Source organism: Rousettus aegyptiacus, unplaced genomic scaffold (assembly GCF_014176215.1).
Source record: "Rousettus aegyptiacus isolate mRouAeg1 unplaced genomic scaffold, mRouAeg1.p scaffold_m13_p_4, whole genome shotgun sequence".
NCBI lineage: Eukaryota > Metazoa > Chordata > Mammalia > Chiroptera > Pteropodidae > Rousettus > Rousettus aegyptiacus.
The window spans coordinates 135,453,484-135,479,022 of record NW_023416307.1 but is presented as its reverse complement, the minus strand read 5'-3'; the positions used below and the strand labels follow the sequence as shown (position 1 = coordinate 135,479,022).

Genomic DNA, 25,539 nt, shown 5'->3' with positions numbered 1-25,539 from the left:
GTGGGAAGCCTGAGTGTGCTGGGATCCACCAGTGAGTCTGGAACCCCGTGGAATTACAAACCAAATTGTGTGGTATGTGCTTTATTCACTTTTCCAGGGGAGACATTCAGGTTTCATAAAATTTTCAAAGGAGACATGCCCCTCAAATACTTAACCACTGAAGAGTCTTCATTATTTGTTTCACACTTAAAACCAATAATAAAATTCCCCAGAGAATTTGTTTTTCTAAGAATCACATCATTTTCTTTTGATCCATGGAAGACCGCCAGAAGTGAATTTGACTTAAATTAGCTTTTCTGGAGTGTTTATATTCTTCAAAATGAGGAGAGCCTATGTTTCAGAAAGCAGGACATACATATATATTTTCTAGTCTTTGGTTTGATTCATAACACTATCACTTGTTATAATATTTGCCTTCATCGCTCTGAGTGTATTTTAAAAAGGACTTCCTGTGACTTGATTTTACTATCATGAACAAAACTCCAATATAAGCAGCTGAACCCATTGGATAAATACCATCAGAAAGCAAAACAAAACAACAAAAAAGGGCAGTTCAACTTCAATGATGCCCAAACCAAGATTGTTGTTTTTGGGTAGACTTTTCCAACATTTATGCATACATTCCTAGTTTATCCAGTAACTTCAGCCCACTTCCTCTGAGTGCATTCTGAAACTAATTCTCTCTGGCAGGCCCATCAGGAGGTAGCGCCGCTCAAATCAGGCATTTTAAAAAGGCCAGAAGGAGGTTTTTCCATGGTTCAGGCAACCAACTGGTAACACCTGCCTTAAAATTGCCAGGCCAAAACTATTTCTGCCCTTGCTGCTGGTGTGGAACTTGAGGGGCTCAATCAAATACTTGTCCAGGTTTTTTAGCAGACTGAAAACTTCTGGCGACAAACGGATACCTCTGAGCCTCACATTTAAGGAGTGAAATAGCAACTGTGAAAAAGAGTCTATGTGTTTTGAAATTTTCACTGCAAGTTGTCAATTTTATAACTGGCCAAGCCTTGATTCTAAACTGCATGGATGAGGCTGAAGTCAGTGTCTGGATCTGAGCACTGCAGACATTCACCCATGGGTCCTATCTTGAATTGATTAGCTCTTCTATCAATATTTCAGAAAAGAAGGCTGACACTCAATGAAACATTTAAAGGGACACATTAACCATCCATTTCTGTAGGTTGTCTGAGCTTAATACCTGTATCAAATTCAGTAGCTCAGTTCTAAATAAATATTCTTTAAATCAGCCTTTTATTAAGATTAAATGAAGACATAGTCTTTGAAGAATAATTTGCGTTTTAGGCACATCGACAGTTACATTGTTCAATAAATGTTTGAGTAAATTTATAATACAACATGCTTTCAGGTGTATTTTTCCTGTCCGATCTACCAAGAGCACCTGTAAAATGGGGACTCTAAAACCCAGAGATTAAATGACATTTTTAAGGTCCCTTATTTCATGAATGGCAGTCTTTGATCTAGAATTCAAGCCTTCTAAGTTTGGCGCTCTTTCTGTTGTAGTATATTATTATATGGAAAAAGAGACATTGCTTAAGTGTGAGAGATCTTTGCTAAATGTGGTCAGAATTTGTGAAGAGCACAGATGATACAAAAAGTAGTCTCATGTATAAAAACTGTCTGAAATGGTAACTCAACATCAAATAGGTAAATAGTGTCACCTCTAAAAGAAATTGGAGACTGATTAAACACAGTAAAACCTCTTCACAGCAAATTATATCAATACGACAACAAAAACATTTTACAATATGGGAAAATCTGGAACTAAACAATATTATTAACAAACATATTTCTGATAAACTATGTTTTCTAGTTTTCAAAATAAGCAGTTGTTATTGTGCCATGGTTGACATATCTTTCCAAGGCCATGTTTTTGATATCTAACTTTTACTGTACATTGCTACAACTCTGAGGCCACGAACTCTGAGTGGGAATCTAGAGTCTTGACTAGCTCCAGGAATGTAAACAAGCATTAACATTTCAGAAAATAAAATTACTGTATTAGCTTGAGCTAAAAGAAGCAAAGAACCCAAGGAAATAGAGCTTTCTTTAGCTCTAGACCATAGAGTAATGATTTTTTTATATTAGGGAAGATTCTTGTCATTGTGTCACTGGGGACACATCCCTGCACCTTATTAAACTTACATGAGGGAAATAATCTCTATTAGGTAAGAGATCTCTCCTTTTACAAGAACAAAGCCAGCTGTCACAAGGAGAGATGGCATCTCCTGGAGATGGAAATCCTAGTCACACTGAGGGTGACAATGTACTGCCATAGAAGATGTAATAAAGTTTCCCTCCACTTTTGTTTACTGCTTCCTGCTGGATTTGATAACAAAATTCATTCTAAAACAGGAAAGAGCTCGGTCTTAAATGTAGAAAGCCAAGAATGCAGTGTCTTCACTTTGTAAGTGTGGCGGGGAGGCTCAATGCTTTTTCACAGTACAGTAAGACGTGCGCTTGCTAAAAAAGGTTGTTGGGGCTACTTTGTGAACAAGAAGGAGCTGTCTTCAAAATACAATTTAAAACCAGGGTACTGCAGAGATAGTTCAATAAAGACAAACAACAGTCAGATCAAATGAACCAAAGTTTTCACACTTATCTCGATAACTTCTTAAACCTTTAAATGTTTTCTGTCGCTCACAGTAGAAAACACAATATCTTTTTGAGCAGGTATTACAAAGCTTGTCACAAGCCCCACCTCATTTTTCTGTGGCTCCATTTCCTGCATTTTCCTCCTTGCACATCCTCAGACTGAATACAGTGAGATTCTCAGCTCCCTGCTCTGGTGCTGTTCTCTCTGGGGGCCCTTCTCCTCTCCGCTCCTTTCAACCTGGTGAATTTCTTTTCTCCCTTCAAACTTCTCATCCCTTGTTGTCTCTGCAGCTTTTTCCTGACAGCGCATTGATACTCACATAGCAGTATCATACAGGACTGTCTGTCCCCAACGAGGCTATGAGTTTCTTGGGAGTAGAAATTGTTATTTATCTCCTGGACTCTGAGCAATGCTGAGCACACAACAGGCACTCAGTAAACCTTGAATACATACATTAATGCAATTCTTGCCATTCTGAAGACTTGGTTCTCATATTGCCTTCAATGTCAATCTTATTTATTTTATTTCATGATTTTATCATAAATATCCTAAGGGAAAGCCACCTACTACAAAATTATATTGAGAAACCTTTAACTGGCCCTCTTTGTCCCAAGTAAATATGTTAAAAGTAAGTATTATGACAGTTCAAGTTTTTAAATATAAATTTCCTAAACCAAATCTTTGGTTATTCACTACACTTGAAGAGCAGGTGGCATTTCCACTGTTAAGAATCCCTTTTATTGTGTTTGCTTCATAATCGTAGAAATGAATCTCCTTTGGCCAAGACTTCTGCTAGACTCCGCTTATCTCGCTGCTTTGTCACTTGTCCCAGCATATACTTGATTTCCATGGGTAGTTTGAGTGCCGTTGGAAATCTCCCCTACTTACTGACTCCCATATCTCAATACTACATTATGAGCGCCAAGTGACAAATTCAATTAAGTTATCAGAGTTGTTTTACTGGTAGAAATTTGGCAAATATTTTACACCCTTAGTTTCTACGCTGGATGATTAAGTGGTCTTCCAATTATTTACAAAGATAATAGGTAAAGAAACCATAACTTAATACACATTATTCTCATACTTGTGTATTAAATTATATTTTCTTTGTCCATTTTTTCCTTCTTCCTCTTTCTCCTCCTCCTCCTTCTCATTCTTTTGTGGATAAGAATCCATCAATCTGGAATTTAAAACTGTTGGCCAAACCATTTCACCATCACCATCTGCATAGCCAAGTGTTCACATCCAAGATTTCTCTATCCCTTCCAAAGTCCCAACTGTTAGAAGTAGTGAAAACACCATCTGTGCTTCCAAGTGGTTTAGTTTTCTATCCAAAACTTTGGAGCACCTAAAGAGTCTTCCCATCTCTGTACTCCCAGCATCATGCATTTAAGCATACAAATCATTAGGCGTTTAGCAGGTATTCACGTAGTGCATTTGCTCTTATTGAGCAATACCTCCTGTCATGAATAGAAGCACCTGTGTGACAACAGACTTGTCGACTGTCCATGATAATCTACCCACTGATCTTTTCATGCCTCTAAGAAGGGAATCACTAACTGCCACAATTTTTTTTTTTCATCTCTGCAGTTTCCAGATTTCCTCAGAGCTTCTGTTGGCCTTGAAATTGTCATTGTTGCCTACAATTCCAGAGTATCTGTTTTTCTCTTCTTATGTTTAATTTGCTCCATTGAAATAATGTTACTTCTCACCCTCCTCTCAGTCTTACTTTCCTAAGAGCTTTCTTGTGAGAATTAAAGTTCAGTCCCCATATAACTGGTATTATGTCAGAATTCCAGCTGTCTGGATTTGATAATACAACAGAGGCACTAAGCAAAGTTGAAAACTTCTGCATGGTAGGGAATCCCAACACAGGAATCATTTAAATAAAAGAAAATAAAAGCCAGTTATCTATATAGCTCCTCTTTAGCCTCAGCATGGAGAGGTTAACCATTCCTATTAATACTTTTACATAATTAATATGGAAGAAACAGTCTCCAAATTTTAACATTGCCTTTCATGGATCTTTGCAGTAGTAAATAGTTATAGCAATAATCAGAGCCTTTGGAAAATGTAAATTAAGATCTTGTGTTTCCAGTCTAAGGTATAAGTAATTGTAGTCAGATGGATTGAGAATGTGTGAGCCAAAATACAATGATGTGCAATTGGCGTTGGTCAGAATTGAGTAAGGACCAACGTGGGGCTGGGGTATGGGCAAGTGTGGCTGGTCTTTATTGTTCTTTGTAATAGCTCAAGCCCTTGCACAAATTCTGCCATTGATAAATCTTTGTCGAGTCATGAATAATTTAATGAATAGTAAGTTGCATGGTTAATTTCTTAGTATGAGTTTCTGTTATTTGAACTTAAATAACTTTCGTCAATGTTCCCTAAATAGCACTGCAAGACACAGAAGTAAGAATCACTATATCTCCAGCTAGTAAGACTATTTCATATGATTTCAATGTCTTATGGAAGTCTTCATCACCTCAAAATGTGTAAGATTTTAAAACATTTGTTAGAACATGGTTTAAAGAATCAGTTAGTGGTGATGGTGACTTATTGTCCCAATAACACTCACTGTTCACTGCCAACTTTTGGTAGTGAGATTACATTTGGTGTAAATACAGATTTGCTGTTCTGGTGTGTCTTTAGATTGTACCTTTTGAGAAAAGGAATGTGAGTTTCATAATGAAGACCAAAATGTGTCTTTGACAATACCTTTCATTTCACATAGAAAATAGCTTCCTTTCATGTTATATTATTCATGTTTTATACTTCTCAGTCTTGGCTATTCACAAACCCTTTGATTCATGAACTCTGAGTATAACTGGAACTTCAGTTGATAAATAGAGAAAAATGTGATTTCCATTTTTGTGCATTCAGTGAGCAGATGGGGAATGCATCTGTTGATGTAATCTTCTTAGCTTGAAGAGTTCTTGACCTGTCACTCAATTTTTGCCAAACATATACACATTTTCCTGCTAGACACAATTTTCCCAAATTCAGGGGTACTAATTACACCAATCCTCTCCCCCTGCCATGAACACATATACATTTTTACAAGCTCTGATTCAGGTAATTAAATGGTCTTTCATTTAATCCTTTGTTAAGTTGCATATTTATCATGAGATTCAGACAAGTTCAATCAAACACCATAAGCAGGCAAAACAAAAAAGACGATCGGCATAATTTTATCCTTGTGTCTTTTGCTTTGCAAAGCATTCAAAAACAAGTGACAGTCTTTTTATCTGTCAGCTAAAATAATAATCATACTTGGCACTTGCATAAATGTTATCCAAATGAGATTCTCAATCCCATTACTAACGAAGGTTGTAAATCTCCAGTCTACAGCTGGAGAGACTAGAATGTTGGGAGGTGAAGTGGCTTATCCAAGGTCACTCAGGAATAGTACCAAGGATTTTACTTTTGCAGGTGCATCTAATGTATCTTAAATTATAACAAGAGAATAATTACAAGTCTAGCATTACCAATACAAAATGACCAATTATATTCTTGAAAGTGATTACTCCAGTGGTTTCATTGAATTTCTGCAAGCTCAGGCCTTTGGACGCAACTTCATTACTTTAGCTGTACTATGGTAATCTATTATTTATCAACCCTTTGATTGCTTTTCTCATCTATTTTCCTGCTTCCTGTGACAAAGTTTGATTAGTATCTAAATTGCTGTCTGGCTAAGAGATCCCCACTGCTATCAGTGAACACCAAACAAAACCTGTCTCTTCTCGAATATCAACTATATAGGACAGTGCTTGTAAAGATTTAATGTATATAGGAATCACCTGGAGATCTTGACACAGTATATATTCAAATTCAGTAGCTGTAGTGTGGGGCCTGGGATTTTGCATTTCTAGCAATTGCCCAGTGATGCCAATGCATCTGGTTCATACTCCAAAGTATCAATGATTAATTTCTATTTTTATAGATCTAAGTCCTTTTGCTTGATTTCTCATACACTGATCTTACAGTGAGAGTTTAAAATTTAGTCTAAGCTGTTTTCTCAATTCCTTTGGCAAACTTATAGTTGATTTTTCCATTTTAATCTTTAATTTCTTTCAACAATATTTTGTAGTTAATAGTATGTAAGTCTTGTACCTCTTTGGTTAAGTTAATTCCTGAGTAATTTTCCTTTTTGAATGGAATTGTTTTCTTTGTATTTTTTTTTCTGGTAGTTCATTGTTAGAGTATAGAAATGCAACTGATACTTTGTATATTGATTTTATATTCTGCAACTTCACTGAATTCACTTGTTAGTTCTTACAGTTTAGGAATGGAGTCTTGAGTATTTTGAGTTTTGTGATTGTTGAGGCTGCTGTATTTGTTGTTGTTGACTCCCAGTATTTGAGAGCATGCCAAGACACATTAGTGCCCCCCAAACAAGAATCACAATGAACACCTAATATATAAATTATACACATATATATAATTTAAGAAACCAAAGACTCAAGTCTTCATGTGGGCTTTTGATATTTCAGAAGGAAATCTTTTCAATACAGACCATGGCTGATCTTCTTCAAAGCTAACCCAATAAAAAGAAAACTTTCTAAACTGGATTCAAGTATTGTTTCTAGACCTTTCTGTAACACTTTCTGTTATATATATGATTATCTCTGGGCCTCAGTTTAGTCCTTTGTGATAAGAGTGTCTTACATGTCAGGATTTATAATGTCTCTTCAAACTCAAAATTGAGATTCCATTTTTCTCTTCTATTCAATGTCTTAGTGTCTGGTGGTTAAAATAGATATAATAGGTAATCCATGCATCTTTTATTCATTAATCATACATGTGTATTTACTATGTGGCAATTACATAGAAGAGAAAAAAGCAGATAAATGTTGTACTCATATAACTGACATTCTAATGGGGGGATAAAGACAATGAAAAATATAGATAAATAACTGTGTAGTATAAAAGAGGTTTGATAGGACTATGAGGGAAATAAATTTGGAAATAAATTTGGGGAAAGGGAGCTGCTATTTTAATTAATTGATTAATTAATTAATCGATCTTTAAAAAATTAAGTTTATTGGGATAACATTGGTTAATATAATTATATAATTTTCAGGTGAACATTATAATTTGACCTGCATATATTCTATTGTGTGTTTACCATCCAAAGTCCAGCTTCCTTCAGCTGGGGGTTGCTATTTTTAAAAAGGCTGGTCAAGGAAGAGTTTACTGCAAAGTTGATATTTGAACATAGACTTGAAAAAGGAAAGAGAATTATTCATTCAAATATCTTGGGAAAGAGCTTTCTGAGCAAAGAGAACAAATACAAGACTTTGAGGTGCTTTTATAAGCTAAACATTATGACAGACAATAACCTATGTTCTGGAAGTATCTGTAGGACACTGGAGTCAGTCATGGTTGTCTTTGAGAAATTGAGTCAAGCAGAGGGGGCCAAGACAAAGGAAGTTGATCATGATGATGAAGAATTTGATTTCATGTTAGAAGAGTAAAATTTCAAAGAAGAGAGAACATCTATAGAAGAAGAAAATATGCCACAGAGTGGGAGGAAGAAAAGTATTAGCTCCCTTTAAAATTTAAAGCATTCTCATTTTAAAATCATTTATGTAGATTTTTTTAATGTAACTCAAGAGAGATAGTAGTAGGAAAAATGAATAACAGGCTTTACAAAGAGTTATATCAGCTAAATTTAGAGAATGGGTTTCTAACAGTTCAAGTAATTGAAAAATGAGGTAGGTCACTATTTGTCATGGTTGGTTGTCATCAGAAGCATTGGGAGAATTTTTAAAAATGTACACGTTCAGTGCTAACTCTGGAGGTCCTGAGATTCAGTTAATCTATTGGCTGCAGAAATAGTTATTTAAACATATTGATTCATTAGTTTATATATAATAATTTATAAAAACTTATAGTTATGTAAAAACATAGTCCCAGAGAATTTGAAAGCATGATCAGGTTTGAGAATCACCAGCATAGATTTCTCTAAGATATGATGAGCTTCTTACTACAGAAAATATTCAGGCAAAATAACTTCTTAAGAATAACCTGAGAAAGAAAATTCTTGCATTAAGTAAAAAGTCAGAATAGATGGCCTCTAGGATATCGCTCAACTTTCAGATGTCATGATTCTACTACATTATGAAACTCCAATAATATCAAGCATAGGTTGCTTAATTATTTGTTTCAGAAGAATTCTTTTACCGATTGTTTATAACAATTAATGATTTCAAATTCTACACTATTATGTGGTCATATCAGCACAAAAAGGAAATTAGACAAATTTTGTATTGATTTATGTATATTGTGTTTATTTCTAATTGTGCACAAATGAATGGGAAATGCCAATCCTCATTTCTCTAGGTGTCTTATTGTTCTCTAATAAAAAGACTGAAAAAAATCCAGGCTTTCTCAAGTTCATGTATATTTATTTTCTAGCCTCGAACATTGAGTTACTTGAGATACAGGGCATTCTCTATTGCACTTTGGTAAAGTCTGAATATTTTTATTATTATTACTATTTTTAGGAAATTCAGAGAATTTTTTGGAGATGTAATTCAAGTTCTCAAGAACCTTGTGCTCTATTTGAGGAAGAAATGTACACAAAATAAATAATATAATAAATAAAATAATATAATATAAAACTATATAAAAACAAGTATCTAATGCCAAGTGTGGAAGTTCAGAGAAGGAATTTGGAAATTGGGATTTACCATGGAAGAATTAAAAAAAAAAGCATAGGAGACTGGAGGTGAAATCAGTACTAAAGGAATTGTTACCTTTCTGAAAGATATATGGTATTCTCATTTTTAAAAAGAGAAATTCCTGTGCCAGGGAGAAGATAAAAAAGAAAAAAGTCATCTGCAATCCCTTCCAACTCTAAAATCCTATAAAAAAATAGCAACAGTATTAGTAATTATTGGATTGAATTAATTAGTGAAATTAATTTTCCTATCGATAATCAGAAAATGGCAGAGCTGTATATCCTTTTAAAAATATATAATCTTACAAATTATTTAGGAGATATGGGGGATGCTTATATTCATATTTTAAAAATAACTAGTTATTCTGCAACTATCAATTAGTCAATTAATAGCTAGCTACCACAACTGGCTCACTATTAGTAATAAGCAATTAATAACTAATTGTTTAAATTTTATTCAAATTTTTCTGCACTTGGTTCGAAACACAGTAACTCATTTCACTGAAAATTTCCCATTTACATCTCTAGAATAGATCCGCTTTCCAACCATTGCTTCTCCTCACAGGCTGACTTGGATAGACTTCATCAACAGGCTCATTGGCTCTTTGGCTTCTGTTTGGGTTTGGCCTTAACAGCAGACTGGAGGGAGGTAGGAGACAGAGGCCAGTCAGAGTATGTTCCCTTTGGCTGCTTCCCTGCAAGATTGGGTGGGAAGGAGTTCACGGAAGATTCCAATGAAAGATCACAGCTCCTGTGATCTTCTCCACCCAGCTTTCTCTAACTCAAGATTCTGTAACCACTCTCAACTCTGGCCCCTTCAGACCTAAGAATTGTAGTTCAAGAACCTCTGTTATTAGCCCTGGGGTAGGAGGAGCAGTTCCATCCTTTGTGGTTTCCCTACACTCTGCTTACTCCTTTTGTAAATACTCCTTTTATTCAACTCTGCTCAGATTTCCATTTTGAGTGTCGCATTGGTCTCACTTTGAACCTGCCCAATATATTCATTTAGTTCTTCTATTCGAAGATGAGAAAAGGCCTATATATAAGTCATCATAGGCAAAGAGGACGAGAACAGCTTAATCTCTAAAAGTCACATGTATTTTAAATCTATACATGAAAAGGATAAACTTTTGAGTGGCTTTATTTTTTTTTTGAGAGATCCTCGTTATTCTTTAGTATTTTATTTATTTATATTTATTATTAGTAAAATTATCATGAGAGCTACAAATATGCCTATGCCTAGAGGCTTGAGAACTGGAAAATAACCAAAAAACATCCTCCAAATCATAAATTAGTTATATATATTCCAGTTTAGAAATCTGTATTCATAAAAAATTGGCCTTAATATCAGTAACATGTATGTATTAAAATGAAAAAAAAAACAGAATTGTTTTTCTAATAGTTAAATGTATTTTGTTTTTCTGTGTCAAAAAGTGAATGTGCAGCTTTGGTTCATATTCATTTTTGAGAACTGACGGAACTATGCATGATCATGATGAAGAGAATGTACAGTCAGATCTTGGGATGGTCAGGCAATTCTCTCAGTGTGTTTTAGTCAAACTAATTGTTAATGAAAAGATATAATGGTAACATTAACTCAAAAGACCAAAGAATGAACTTTACCATAAAGTGTTACTAATATAGGTTTCCTCTGTTGGTCTCACTAGCAACATGAACTTTGCTTTTAAAATGCTAGAGGACAAGTTGATAAAAATAGGTTTTTCATATCTCTTGTTAACTTTATTAATAGAATCCTGAATTTTCATAGACATTTAGAAAAGTAGTAAAACAACCCTTAATTAAGGAACAATCTGTTATTACTATTCAATTTCTTTGACTCAAGCAGACTTCATTGATCCGATCTAGTGACAAAATTTAAAACTTATCTACTAGCTTTGTCAAGTATAACCTAAACATTGACAAAAATTCTGTTTTCCAGCAGAAGGCATTTCATTGTCTGTATCTGTTTACTTGGATATTCTATAATACATTTAGTTGGGGGATATTTTGGCATTCAACTTTGAGCAAAAGAAAAAGGAGACAAAGTTTCTTTATTAACTTTTGGGTGCTGTGGTAGCTATTGCTAGTGTTTTCTGGTAACCAGTTTCTTATTTTTTCTGGGATACTCAGAAGATTATACTTTCTTGCCTCTTGAAATTAATTGTACCCATGTAATTAGTTCTGATTAATGAAATGTGAACAGAAATGTTATGTTTATTTTTTGAGCCAATTCATTTCCTATGCTCTCCCTTTGAATGGAACGTAACCAATCAGTAACATTTCAGGTGGTGGCCCTCTTCTGCTGACCAGTGTTAGGCATTTTGCTTGAAGAAGAAATACATTTTAAACAATGAGGTTTGGAGTTTGTTACCTCAGTATAATTTACCCTATGACCTTTCAGAGAATGGTTGAACTCTATAATATTTCAGACACATTTAGTAGCCTTTTTTGAGGAGGTTGAAAATGAGGAGAGAAAAGTTAAAAAGATGTTGATGTTCCTAAACAAAATTTGAAATTTGACTTATAGTCTTAGTGATTATATAAAATGATCTTTTAAAATCTTAGGAAAAGAGTGGATATAAGGAGATGATTGGAATAGATATGTTTAAAGGACATGACCTATGATCCAATTACAAAATATAATACAAACACAGTCATTTCTGGAAAAAAAAAAAGATGCTTTTCTGTTGGTCTCACTAGCAACATGAACTTTGCTTTAAAAATGTTAGAGGACAAGTTGATAAAAATAGGTTTTTCATCTCTCTTAAGTTAATAATGTGCTAATGTGTCAAATGAAACAAACAGGCTCATCGTAGTTCGCTCAGTGAGACTCTCAGTAATGAGTGTCAAGAATAAAGTAAGGCTCTCCCAAGTTCTGGTGCTCATCACACGAATGTATAACTTACAATATGTGAGTTGTACAGGGTAAGACTGAAATACTTGTCTGAATTCTGGAGTTTGAGAAAATGATATCTTTGCCGTAGAGAAATCTTTTTTTTTTTTTTTTTTAATTAAGTCCAATCAGGAAAAGATTATTCCCACCAAAGCAGTTTAAACATTAAAACAAGCCAATGACTTAAACTGGGAAGAAAGTCACTGGAGTGACAAACTGAAGGCATTTGATGGATGTAATGGTTAATTTTAATTGTCAATTTGTCAACTTGACCAGGCCATAGGATACCTGGACATTATTCTGGGTATGCTGGTGAGGCTGTTTTTGTATGAGATTCACATGTGAATCAGTACATTGACTAAAACAGTTCACTCCCTACTGTGGGTGGGCCTCATCCAATCAACTGAAGACCTGAACAAAACAAAAAAGCTAAGAGGGAACTCTGCCTATCTGAGTGTTAAACTGGAACATGTTTTTCTCCAGCTTTCAGACTGAAATAGATCTTGAATCTCGAATGTACTTGACTTTTGAACTGAAACTTGTACTACTGGCTCTTCTGATTCTCACACTTTTAGATTTGAACTGGAACCACACCATTGGCTCTCCCAGATTCCCAGCTTGCCAACTGCAAATCTTGTGACTCCTCAGCATTCATAAGTCCATGAGCCAATTCCTTGTACTTGAAGCAAATTTTAAGCAGTTGCAAAATAAAAAAGCAAGCATTTTCTGAGAATATCCAAAAGGAACTTGAAATAAACAAGCAAATAAATCCTGGTATATAAAATGGGGCAAAACCAAGTAGTGACTCCCAGCAGCATAAAGCAAGAAGAGAGAGAAAAGGATTTTGGGTAATGCCAGAAAAAGGCTGCTTCCTTAGCCCAGTGCTTCCCATATTGTTCCATAATATGCTAATGGAAATGAAATGTTAATAGTTGTTTTGTCATTAAACTGATACATATGCAAATGAATTTAGTCAATGCAGGTTAAAAACAAGTTAATTTAGTTTCTTTAATGCAGGAATTCATAGAGTCTTATTATGCTAATAACCAATGTACCTCTTTAAGAATATGAATTAATTCTAAGCAAAATACAACAGATGTGTTTAACCACAGAGAAATTATTCTCTAAATTTTTAAAATTTTAAATTGCCTGGAAAAGAACAAAAATGTTTAAGCATTTTATATGTTTTTGGAATTATATAAAGTAAGTGGGGAAACATCTGCCTCTTTGTCTATATAATTTTATTAACTAACCATCATAAGTGTTTGAATATATCTTAAAAAGAATATTTGATAATATCAAAAACCCACAATTAGTAAATGAAACAATTATACATGAGTTAAATAGAAAATAAAAGTAAAATGAAAGACATAAATTAAACTACATTAATAACTTTAAATATGTATGAATTAATCAATCTTATCAAAAGGCAAGGATTAGTAGACTGATAAAATGTTGCTTATGGAAGATGCACTTCTGAGTCAAAGATACAGTAGGTTGAAAGTAAAAGGATGAAAAAAGATATCATACAAATAGCAAAATAAGAAAGCTGGAATGATTTTACCTATATCAGACAAAATAGACTTTAAAATGTTTCTGGAGATAACGAGGAACATTTTGTGATATAACATGGTCAATCTTACAAGAAATGTTAATAATAATAAGTATATATACAGAACAACAGAGCCCTATATGCATAAAGGAAAAACAATGTCACCTTTGAAGGAAATACATAATCAGCAATAATAACTGGGCATTGTGATATCTCATCTTCGATAACAGAATAACTGAATATAGCAGTAAGGAAATACAAAACTTAAACTTTACAGACTTATAGCTATAAATTTAACAGATATCCAGCTCACTCAACAGCAGATATACAGCAGATATACAGTCTTCTCAAGCACAGATGAACCATTGCCCAGGTTAGACTATAAGCTATGCCATTAAATAAACCTGAATACACTTAATAAGAGTAAAATCATACAGAGTGTGTTCTATGACAAAGGAGTGAAATTAATAATAAAGAAATTTGAAAAATTCTCAAATCAGTGGACATTAAACAACATATACTGAATAATAAATGAGTCAAGTAAGAAATCACAGAGGAAGTTAGGAAATAGTTTGAGATAAATGAAAATGAAGACATAATGTACCAAAGTTTATGAGATGCAGCTAAAGCAGTGCATAGAGAAAAATTTATAGCTATAAATGCCTATCAAAAAAGAAAAAAAAATCTAAAATCAACAACCTGAACTTCTACTTTAAGGCCCTGGAAAAAAGAAAAGCAAACTAAACTCAAAGGAAGTAGAAGAAAGGAAATAAGTATCAGAGTAGAAAGTAATGTGATAGATATAGGAAAACAATGGAGAAAAATTATCAAAACCAAAATTTGTTTTCTTTTAAATATCAACAAAATTGACAAAGCTTTACCTAGAAAAAAAGAGACAAGACTCAAATTACTAAAATCATGAATGAAAGAAGAGATATTATTATTACTGAGCTTACAGAAATGAAAAGAATTACAAGGAAATACTATGAACACTACTACCAACAAATTAGCTAACTTAGATGAATCGGACAAATTTCCACAAAGTCACAAATTAACAAAACCGACTAAAGAAAAAATAGAGTATCTAAATATACTTATAACAAGTAAAGTAAGCAAATAACTTTCCATAAAGAAAAATACTCAGGACCAGATGACTGCCAGCTTTTAAAGGAACGTTAATAGCAATTCTTCACAAACTCTTTCAAAACAATGAAGAGGAGGGAACACTTCCTAATTCATCCTGATACCAAAGCCAGACAAAGGTATCACAACGAAAAAACAAAACAAAATTACAGATCAATAACTCATTAATATAGATGCGAAAATCCTCAACAAAATATTAACAAATTGAATACAGCTATATATAAAAAGAATTTTACCATGACCAGTGAGATTTATCTCAGGAATGCAAGGTTAGCTTACCATCCAAAAATTAATTAATGTAATACACCATATCAATATAATTAAGTGCAACACCCCACAACATCTTATCTCAATAGATGCAGAAAAAAAGTATTTGACAAAATTAATATCCATTCATTACAAAAACACTCAACAAACCAGTATTTGAGGAAACTTCCTCAATATGATAAAGGGAATTTATAAAAACAAACAAAAACACAGTTAATATCATATTTAATGGTGAAAGACGGAAAGAGTTCCCTCCAAAAGGAGGAACAAAAAAAAGCTTTCTCTTTTTATTTCTATTCAATATTGTACTGTAAGTTCTAGCCAAGGCAATTAGGCAAGCAAAGGTAATAAAAGGCATTCAAATTGGAAAGAAAGAAATAAAACCATATTTTTAGGTGACATAATCTAATATAAAACATCCCAAATAATCTACTAAAAAATTATAACTACTAAACAAGTTCAATAAAGTTGCAAGATACAAGATAATCATGCAAAAATCAGTTGCATTTCTGTACACTAGCAATAAACAATCCAGAAATAAAGAACACAATTCTATTTAAGGTAGTATCAAAAGTAATATAATAGTTAGGAATAAATTTAACCATTTTATATACTGGAAACTACAAAATATTGCTAAAAGAAATTAAAGTACAATCTAAATAAATGGGGAAAAAATTCTATGTTCACTAATCAGAAGACTTAATATTGTTAAGATGACAATACCCCCTAGATTGATCTATAGAGTCAACACATTTCCTATCATAATCCCAGCTTACTTCTTTGTAGAAATTGACAAGCTGATTCTCAAATTCATATGGAATTTCAAGGGACCCAAAACAGTCTAAACAATTTTAAAAGAAAAGAAAAAATTTGGAAGACTTATACTTTCTCATTCAAAACTTACAGCAAAGCTATGGTAATCAAGATAGCATGGTATTAGCATATGGATAGATATATAGAACAATCGAATAGAATTGAGAGCCCAGTAATAAACCCTCACCTTAATTGTTAGTTTAGGTTTAACAAGAGTGTCAAGACCATTCAGTGGGAGAAAGCATTGTATTTTTAACAAATGATAACGTGACAACAAAATATCCATGTGGAAAAATTAAATAAAATTGGACCCTTATCTCACACCATATACAAAGGTTGACTCAAAATGGATAAAGACATCAGTGTAAGAGGTCAAACTATATAACTCTTAGAAGAAAACAGGAATAAATTTTCATGACTTTGAGATAGGTAATGGTTTCTTAGATGTGGTCTCAAAATTATAAAAGAAAAAAAAAGAAAAAATAGATAAACTGGATATCACCAAAATTAATACTTTTGTGCTTCAAAAGAAACCATTAAAAAAACAAAAGTGTAATTTAAAGAATGGGAGAAGAAAATTATAAATTATAACTTGTATCTAGAATGTATAAAGAATTCTTTAAACTCAATAATAAAAAGACAACCCAATTTTTAAATGGGTAAAGGATCTGAACAGACAGTTTTCCAAAGATGTACAAATAGCCAATAAACACATGGAAAGATGCTCAATATTATTAGCTATCAAGGAAATGCATATGGGAACCACAATGAGATACCGCTTCACACACACTAGTATGGTTATAATAAAAAAGTCAGATAACAGATAAAAATTGTTGGCAATGAAGAGGAGAGCATAGCGTGGAACTTTCATATACTATAAATGCTGCTGCTCCTCCAGGAAATAGTATGGCAATTCCTAAATTTTTAATGTAGAATTACCACATGATCCAGAAATTCCACTTAATTACTCAAGAGATATTAAAACATGTCCACACAAAAACTTGTGTCAGTGTTATGTGAATAACATCATAAACGCACAATGTTATATGCGTAGCCATCGTAAAACAATATCTGAAAAACATTATTCATATTTGCCCAAAACTAGTAACAACTCAAACGTCAATCAACTGATGAATGGAAAGACAAATGTGGTATATCTATGCAGTGGAATATTATTTAGCAATGAAAAGGAATCAGGTGCTAGTACTTTACAACATAGATAAAACTTAAAAACATTATGCTAAGTGATTAAGTCAGCCACAAAATGATCATATTATACAATTCCATTTATATGAAATGTCCTGAATAAGGAAATCTATATACACAGAATGTAGATTAATGGTTGCCTAGGGCTAGGTAGGGTGGAGCATGGGGGCAGGGAGCTACAGGCGTTAAGGATGATGGGTATGTGGTATACAGTTTATTTGTGGGTTAATAAACTGTTCTAAAATTGATTATTGTGATAGATGCACAACTCTACAAATATACTAAATCCTTCAAATTGCACACTCTAAATGGATGAATCATATCATATGTTAATTACATCTCAATAAAATTGTTTTAAAAAGGAGTTAAAAAATAGTATAAGAAGCCAGACTTCTCCCTAAAAAAAGTCAATATAGTGTGTTTCTACAAAGCTCACATTTTGTTTAGGCATGTTATACATTTCATTTTCCTTGAAATGCTTAGGACTCAATGTGTATTAAATAGCCTAATACTAACTGGTTATTTTGTGTATATACAAAATGAAATGCTAAAAAATGTCGATCGGTGCATTCAAACAACGTGCACTCTGGTAAGCAAGGCTGATTTCACAAGCTGCTTGCATTCTCTCATTTTGGAAATTAAGATTTGTCTATGATTATCCTCATTAAGCTTGGCAGGTTCTTTTCTGCCTAGTTTTAATCATCATTTTGCCATTTATATGTTTAATGTAATAATAGCATTATTAAACTTGCATACGGAGTATCTTCGCCCTTACATCTATAAATCTTACAGAATAAGTGTTACATTGATACAGTGACACAAATTATTTAGCTAAAATAAGATGCACTGACATATAAATAATTTGCCCTATCATTCTGTATTCTAATTTTATGCTGAGTATTCTCATAGCAAATGGAAAGTCTCAGGTGAAAGTACTCATTTTCGTGATCAAATGTTTCCCTTAAGTCCATCCATTTTCATTTTATTTCATAAACACTGACTAACTCTCTCCTATTATACTGCACTGGGTACTGTTAGGTAGCAACAGGCTGGGATGAAGAGCTAACTTAAGAGTCACCTTTTGTTTAATAGAAGCATAACCTTGTATGAGGAGGAAATGAGCATTTGACATCATGGGAAGACATCATGCTTGGTGCTTTATATATGGTATTAATTTCTCACAATGCTTTATTAAAAATTTTATTACCATTTAATAGAAGAGAAATCTGAATTTAGGAAAAGTAAACATTTTGCTGAAGTCAGAGTTAACTTTTGGAGTAAGGATGTAAATATCTGTGTCTCTCCAAATCTCATTCTCTTTCTCTACTAATGTGTTTTATGCCTTATACCTGCTGTTACAGAGCACACAGTTTCCCTTGTTTGGCTTTGCTACAGTGTATTTCTGGGTCAGCTGGGTTTCAGAAATGAGAAAACACTCTAACTCTTACCTACAAACCTTTTCAGAAATGGAGCATTTGACCTACACAGCCCATGGCCCCTACAGTGATGTTTTGTTATTACTTTTAAACAATTCCAAGTGCACTATTTTTTTTCCCTCTGTTGTAAAGCAATAGCAATGTTTTCAAAAATGTTTTAATATTAGCAGCTGCCCTATATCTTTTAAACTCTCTTAACTGTTCTGCAAATGTAGGTTTTACCAATATTTTTCCTTTTCTGATTTTTGTTCTGTATTTAACCAGGTGATTATAAAGTCTATATATCGGTGAATAATTTACATCTTAGATGTTTGAGTAAATATCAGAATGTGGATTCTGCAATACTCTCAGCTTTACGTGATGCTCAATGTGCCTTACATATATTGGGGGTTGACCCTTTAGTTGCAGAGTTTTTATCATGTAGTATATCACACATTTATTATCAATTCTTCTCTTGTTTACACCTAACCAAAGAATAGAATAAACAACAACATAAAAATAGAACAATCAAATGATCACCCATTTGAGTAGTAGAAAAGTAAAATGGAAAAATTAGGCTTGGGCTTTAACAGATATTTTTTTTTTTTTTTTTTTTTTTTTTTTTGCTTTATAAATAACACTACTTTGTAGGATATATGAGTGAAAAACAAGTAAGAGGTGAGAAGGGAAATAATTTTACAGTTTAAAGCCAATTTATACTTTCATTCTGCCTGTCTTAGTAGGTTTTAATGCACTATCTAAAGGGTCAAATTATATATAAATTAAATTATGCGTAAAGGATAAGATTTATTTATTTTTTACTTGCACTTCAACCACGAAGAAATCAGATATTTTCCTATAAAGAAAAACTAATCCTTTAGGGAAGGATAATTGGACCGTTGGTATTTTATCTTGCTCTTTCGAAAAATTTCAGCATATAACAAGATAAAAAGATTTATGTCATTTCACTGGAAAAGCAATAATGAATACAGAATCACAATGGGGAAATTGTTTTTCAAGTGGTTATCTGTTTTAACATCTACCACTGTCTCACATTGTCAAAGGAAAATCATATAGTATGTAGATTTATAGATGTAACTTGCAAAAATTATCTACATTTCAAAAGGTGAAGATATCAACACTCTCACCCCCGCCCCTCACCCCCCAGAATAATTGCTAGCTCCTGTGTTTGAACTAAGATATTGGTTAGTCAGTTCTTAAAACCATTAAATGATCTTCTCATTTAATGGGAAGATCATTTAATGGTGAGGGAAAGAATTCAAATGGTATTAATGTGTGGTTTTAGTTGAGACCTATATCTGAAAAGAAATTGTTCAACAGAAGGTTAATGACCAGTTCTCCAAAAAGATGTTTAAGTTCATGTTGTTTTGGGGTTTGGGGTGTATTTTTAATGAAAGTGTATGGCTAAGTCCTTGCAATTTAAAAACTTTGCATCCAGTTAGTTTTTCTGTTCCTGTTTTGTTTGTTTGCCCTTTGGCCCTCTTACTCCTCGTTAGCAATAATCTCACTTCTAGAGAGTACAGGTTTAGAAGGAGAGATAATAGTAAAATATAAATCTCCACCAAGCTGAAGAAACATAGGTTTAAGAAAAACCTCTGAACTTTATGACAAGCTACTCAGTCTTTCATTATTACAAATATTGGAAACTGATTATGATTATATGAATTTTGTTTTTCTCAAATCTCATCAATGCCATCAATTGGTTACATTTTCTGCCAGGATCTCATAAGATGATCTAAAACTTCAGTCCTGGTAGGGGATTCTATTATACAGTTGGTGCCTTAGATCTACCCTAGAAGTTGCCAGGGACAGGCCCAGGTCTTTCTGCATATTCCCACCTAAGGAGTCTTTCTAGTCTCTGTTGAAGAGCGAGGGAGTTATTCTCTCGGGAACTACCCTTGACTCTACTTGTCCTTGCCCATAGAGTTGTCCTACACAGTCTCTCAGTGGTCCCCAGCAAGACTGAGCCCCATCTGCCTATAGGGTTAAACATCTCATTAACACACTCTTATTTTTTTGCTTTCCTTTTTTTTCTGCCTTCTCTACTCCTTCATCTTGCTTCCTGGATCACCTCCAGAATAAACTATTTACATCTAAATCATTGTCTGAAAAAATATATTTTTAAATTTCATTTTATTTGGCGGGGTGGGGGGCATAAATTAAGACAGTAATTCGGAAATTACCTTCTCCATTTATACAAAACAGCCAGAAAATAGTTACCTAGGGTGGGATGTTGGAACAGCAATTAATTGTAAATGAGTATGGGAGATCTTTTTGAAGGGTTAAAAATATTCTAAGACTAATCTATGGTATTGGTTGAACTATTCACTAAAGTTACTAAAAATCACTAACTTGTACACTTGAAATATCTTATGTAAAATATTCTTCAATAAAGTTTAAAAAATTACCTTATGTTACATGAATAGATGGTAAGATTCACAGAGGTAAACTGCTCAAAGTTGTACGGCAAGTATGTGTCAGAGAACCCAACAGAGTTTCAGGCCACTTGATTTCTCTGCTTCATTAATTTTGATTTATCTGTGGACTAATGATCTTGCTTTAACTCATTAAAAATTAAAGTACATCAAAAAAAGTGGAAAAGCACCAATTAAACCAAAGATCAAGACATTTAATGTACTAATTATAATAATTATCACTTATTATATTCTTTCTTTATGCCTAATGGTTTACCTAGATTATCTCAATTTCACAATGGACTACAAGGTAAGCATAATTATACTCCCCTTCATACACATGAGGAAATAGAGCTTAAGAGAGGGTATGTGACTTCATAAAGGTCACTTAACTCATATGAGGCTTAGGAAGAGTTCATCCATGGTGGTCTGACATCAGAGCACATACTTGTAATTACTATATAATATCCTACTTCTGCTGGTAACTAGGATTTATACCTCCTTTTACCACTCTAGCATGACCAAAGAAAGAGAAATCTCCATACCTCACTGTTGAGTTTTTTTATCTGCTGCTTGGTCTCCTCTGCTTTGATGAACAGAACAGCAGCTCCGATCTCTGGGTCTGAAAAGTGATATATACACCTAGAATGAGTTCTTTAGGAATACACCTCATATATGAGAATTGGGGCAATAAGAATAGAGAAGGAAGCCCAAGTTACAACCATTAAAATTTCCCGATGTCTGTACACTCTATTTTCTGCCTCCCTGGGATTGGACAAGCTTCTAGTACTTCTCTAGATGGCACATGATATACTTCATGGAACCAGGCACATCATGGCAGTGACTATGACCGCAGTGATTAGATGTGTCCATGGCAAATCTCCCCTTCTTCTGAACACAGCTACTATCATATTCTATGATGGTACCTTTTCTTTTCTTTGACCATTCTCCAAAAATGTACCATAGCCAGTCCCTAAGCCATAGAAAAAGAATGTTCTTTTTCTCCTCTTTTTTTTTTTTTTTTTTTTTTAAGCTATTGATTCTGTGCCCATGAAAGCATTTTCTTTCCACCTCTATTTCAGGTATTAATCCTCACTGCAGGTTTTTCGCCTCACCCCATGTCACTCTAAAAGTTAATTTCCTGCATTTCCTGGTTCTCTTATCCCTACTTCTATACCTTATTCTTCCAAATGAAATGCATTTATTTCTGTCAGGGACAAAAGTACAGATGAATCAGTGCTAGCTGGAGTGGAAAGGATAAATGTATATGTATATATACACACATATATATATATTTATGATATGATCATCCTAATATCCTAATTCTGGTTAATTACAGGTAGAAAACATTCGTGGGAGAAAAATTCACTCAAAATAATCAGAAGTGGAGGCGTTGTAAGAAGTCATTTTGTAGAGCTATTTTGCAAAGCTAATCCATTTTTTCAATGAATGGTAAGCAATTATATACAATAAGCTAGGCTTCTTTTACAGGAGATAGCAACGAATAAAAAAAAATATAATTGACCTTCATGGAGCTTAGAGTCTAGCAGGGAAAAAAGACATTTGAGAAGTAATTATGTAATAGGTTTGGATTTCATAGTAAGGGCAATAGGAAGCCCTTAAAGGTTTCAAGCATAGGAGTAGAGTAATAAGAATAAATTCATATTTTTAAAAATGTTCCCTCTGTATGGATAACAGTGTAAGATCAGAGAAGAGACTTTGGTAGCAATGCAGGCAAGAGATGAATGTGACAAGACAGTCTTAGAACTAAGAGATATTTAGGAGATACAAAAAGAAAATATGTTGCTTGAATAGATGAGTGTAGGGGTAGTTGTTTAGAAAAGGGAGAAGAGAAAGCTAAGAGGGATATAACCAGAAACCTGTGCACAGAAATGGTGAGGTTCTGTGCATCATCTCTAGGCCCAGGGGAGCCAGCAAAGAAAATGTCCAAGTGGGACCTACCACCAGCTTTTATAGCAAACAATCATACCAGTTTGACTATAACTATTATTTCTGTGTCTCTTGCCCTAAGCAGAGTATCAACATCAGTTTGTGTAAATCAATTGAACGAACGAATCAGGATTGTTGTCTGAGAACTGCACTCCTTCTCTTCCTGCCTCTCTTCCTAAGGTCCCTCCATCACGGAGACTTACAAGGACCCTCCCATTTCCCCACAAGATGATGAGTGCTAGAAAGGATTATTGATTGATACGGAATATTGGTATTCTATCAGATGAAGACATACCCCTAGAATTGTATGCTCAGAAGTCCTTCTTATGCTTGGCTTCGCCCATGGAGGCAGTTGCTAATCAAGAGACCCAGACACAGAATTTCAGAGCTGGACAGGAAGGGGAGGAGAGAGTTGGCAGGGGATTGCTGGCTTTGCATCTGATAGTTTACTAGCAATTGCTTTGGATGCCTTATACCTATTTAATATTTGTTCAGTTTCTATCTATTAACTACAGATGTGTCTTTTTTAGAATTTATTTGTTATTTCTGGCTTTTATCATGTTGACAGACTCCTTTATGGGCAATGAACTCAAGAATGAAAGCCCGAGCTTTATTTAGGGTTACCCTTACAATTAATTCACTCACTAAAGCGTAGTGCTTCATATAGTTCTCCACCATGTCTAACCTTTTACATACTTCTGAAGTTGTTTAAACTCTGGAAAAAATGCAAGTACATAACCTCTTACCAAATAAATTGATTAAATATAACCAATGTTCCTAGCGTGCACAACTAAACAGTATTTCCTCTGGGTAGTGATGTTTTTGTGGATTAGTCTGCATTTATAATAGGAGAACACGGTCACCCTTTGATGACTAGCAGAAATTTGATTCTCCTAACATAGCATTTGCCTCGGCTAGTAAATAGCAGGACATCTAGCTTGGACTAATGATATCTTAATAACTAGTAGATGGCACAGACTCAAATCAAATTATTCCATGGCATTGGTAAAGTTATATCACATGGAGAATATTCTGAGAATGGGAAGGCAAAAAAGTGCCTATGCCAAACATTACAAGTTAAAAAGAAATATTGCCCTTTGAGAGGAAGTTAAATATAGAACTTACCTCCGAGAGGAGGAGAAATTCTGGTCTCTGGCCTGATTCGTTCAGAGCCAAAGTCAAAAGACTGGCTCTCTTCACTGCTGTTTCCATCTTCAATTCCATCAACAATTCTGTTTATAATAAAAGAAATTGGTTAGTTGTGACTCTATATTCATAGGTTCCAGCATTTCTACAAGACTTGAAAATATTGCGTTAAATTTCTAAATTCTAGATACTCTAGAGCTATGATATTCAACCTGGTAGACTACTGAGTACCTGAAATGTGGCTAGTTCAAATTGATGTGCTCTAAGTATGAAATGCACACTGGATTTGAATATTTTAGTTAAAAAAGTAAATTATTTCATTACTAATTTTTTATATTGTTTACATTTGAAATGATAATATATCTAAAGCATGTTGAGTTAAATAAAATGTATGATTAAAATTAATTTCACTTTCTTTTTTACTTTAAAAAATGTAGCTACCGGAAAATTTTAAGTTATGTATGTGGCTCAGATTTTTAGTTTACATTATATTTCTATTGGATAGCAATGAGATAGAATAAGAATTAGAACTTCAGGTAGTCTTCTTTCTTTGGTAAATAATATCTAACCCATTCATTAAAAAATGAGTCTACTGTAGAAAATTTAAACATAAAGGCAACAAAAATCAGAAAATAAAAATCTACTACCACTGTTAGCATTTTGAAGTATGTCCTCAAACTCTTTTTTTTATATATATATATCTAAGAAAAAATATGTTCTTTTTATATTGTAGTATCACTTGTACATAAACATTTCTTTCGAGTTCTAATACATTTCCCTCTATTAAAAATTAATTTTTCATTTTAGTAAAAATTTAGAAAAAAGGAGAGTTAAGCAATGCTTTTAAATTACTATCTCCAACTAAAGTTCCTGAACATTTAATGTTCACCTACTTTTCATTAAGCCTGTTTTGATTATTTTTTCTTAATATTCTTTTTAGTACATAAATCGTGTTCTTCAAATGAGTAATTAAATATGTCGTATATCAGAAAGATCACTTACCTACTAGTAGAAAAAGAGAATTTGAATCCAGATTTCAGAACTTAATCACTGAGATTTTGGACAAAATACTTAACCTTTAAGTTTTACTTCTTACATCTTTATAGAAGTTTTAATACAAAATACTTTATAGGATTCCTGAGAAAACTAATGTAATAGTGAATGTGAAATTACCTAGCAGCGTACATGAAACGTAGAAAGCATTCAGTATTTTTTTCTTGCTCTTCTTTATTACTCAGTGGTTATGTGATAATTTGTTATTGCTTTTATGTACCACAGACTACTCCTTTCACATATTCTGAGTCAGAATTCTTTACCTTCTCAATCACCTTTAGTTGACCCTGAACAGATTTTTTTAAAACTAAAAATAGATCCATACTATGTTACTTACTGAAGAAATAAAACTAAGCTTCAGTCATCC

The 25,539-nt window shown here is 33.4% G+C and overlaps 1 protein-coding gene across 2 annotated transcripts in view; it reads right to left on the bottom strand.

Annotated features, from left to right (window-relative positions):
• KCNH8 (potassium voltage-gated channel subfamily H member 8) overlaps positions 1-25,539 on the bottom strand; it is a 298,686-nt gene that overhangs the window by 2,895 nt on the left and 270,252 nt on the right. For both annotated transcript variants that reach the window (XM_036219525.1, XM_036219524.1), the window contains 2 exons: positions 24,099-24,205; positions 21,569-21,645 (listed from right to left, as the gene is read on the bottom strand). In XM_036219525.1, coding sequence (XP_036075418.1) covers positions 21,569-21,645; positions 24,099-24,205 — 184 coding nt within the window. The remainder of the gene's footprint in view (positions 1-21,568; positions 21,646-24,098; positions 24,206-25,539) is intronic.